We start from the raw sequence: 1160 nt of genomic DNA, 5'->3' as shown, positions 1-1160 counted from the left end.
TGACTTCTTGAACAGATACCGGTACCGGTCATGAAGGCTTCGCCCTTCTCAAGTCAAGTGCAGAAGCGAAATCCGTTGAGCAAGAAGCCAGTGATCCCACAACATCAAAGTGATACATATGACATATTGGAAATTAGGCTTAGTTTGTAGCTGTGAATATAGTAATGCACTTATTTATTGATAAATATGTTCTTTCAAGTAGAGCATACTCGGTAGAAAGGAGGTGGCGGAGCTGGGAAGAGGATTATACTTTTTCGATTACTTGGACTTAGAGACCAATTATAGAAAGAAGACAGTAGCTGAGTGAGTTTTATGGATCTAGTTTATGAGCAGCTTAACTAGAAAAGCAAGCAGAAGGAATAGAAGAATGAAATGCAGAAATAGGGGAAGGGCGGGTAGCATTTTCAAATGCCAGTTTGAGTGAGACAGTTTCTGTCTGGCCCCCCACTTTTAGGCTGTTCTTCCATTCTGCCTTTGTCTTGCTCTAAGCTACCTGACTTCCTTCCTTTGTTCTTCCATTCTACTTTGTATGATTCTGATCATCAGTTCTTATCGATCCCATTTTAAGGACAAATCCTGATGTTGGTAAAATATACGTGTTGATCAAGGCCAAGGACAATGAAGCAGCCATGAAAAGATTGAAGAACGAGGTATGATGATTACTTCGGACTACTTTCTGTTCTTCATGCAAATGACCATATTTTCCGTCTGCAATACAGGTAGAAGATACTGAGTTGTTCAGATGTTTACAGGAAATCCATGGGAAAAACTACCACAGCTTTGTATTAAGCAAGCAGGTTCCAGTCGTTGGTAATTTCAGGGAAGCCTACATTGGCATTGCTCCTGAGTTAGCCAAAGAGATCGCGGAAGAAGTGGATGTTATCGTAAACTCTGCAGCAAATACCACTTTTGATGAGAGGTTCGTGAAGCTATACTAGTCTTGCACCAAGGATTGCTTCCATTACTAAATGTGTAAGTTCACATTCCATAGCAATAAAAGTATTGCAACTTGCAGGTATGATGTAGCACTAGACATCAACACCGTGGGGCCATTCCGGATAATGAGTTTCGCGCAGCGGTTTCGAAGACTGAAGCTCTTCTTGCAAGTATCAACAGGTCAGAATGCCAAATAAGAGTTTCTTGTGGTCGAAATCAAATGG

The 1160-nt window shown here is 41.1% G+C and overlaps 1 protein-coding gene across 1 annotated transcript in view; it reads left to right on the top strand.

The window, feature by feature from the left end:
• Positions 1-30: 30 nt before the first annotated feature.
• LOC141032877 (fatty acyl-CoA reductase 2, chloroplastic-like) overlaps positions 31-1160 on the top strand; it is a gene marked incomplete at its 3' end in the record, with an annotated part of 1674 nt that continues 544 nt past the window's right edge. Inside the window, exons 1-4 of the mRNA XM_073506256.1 lie at positions 31-142; positions 547-650; positions 720-919; positions 1016-1116. Of these exons, the coding sequence (XP_073362357.1) occupies positions 31-142; positions 547-650; positions 720-919; positions 1016-1116 (517 nt within the window). The remainder of the gene's footprint in view (positions 143-546; positions 651-719; positions 920-1015; positions 1117-1160) is intronic.

This window comes from Aegilops tauschii, unplaced genomic scaffold, assembly GCF_002575655.3.
Source record: "Aegilops tauschii subsp. strangulata cultivar AL8/78 unplaced genomic scaffold, Aet v6.0 ptg000617l_obj, whole genome shotgun sequence".
In the NCBI taxonomy this organism is placed as follows: Eukaryota; Viridiplantae; Streptophyta; class Magnoliopsida; order Poales; family Poaceae; genus Aegilops; species Aegilops tauschii.
The sequence above is the reverse complement of the archived record's forward strand: the minus strand, read 5'-3'. Positions and strand labels throughout refer to the sequence as shown.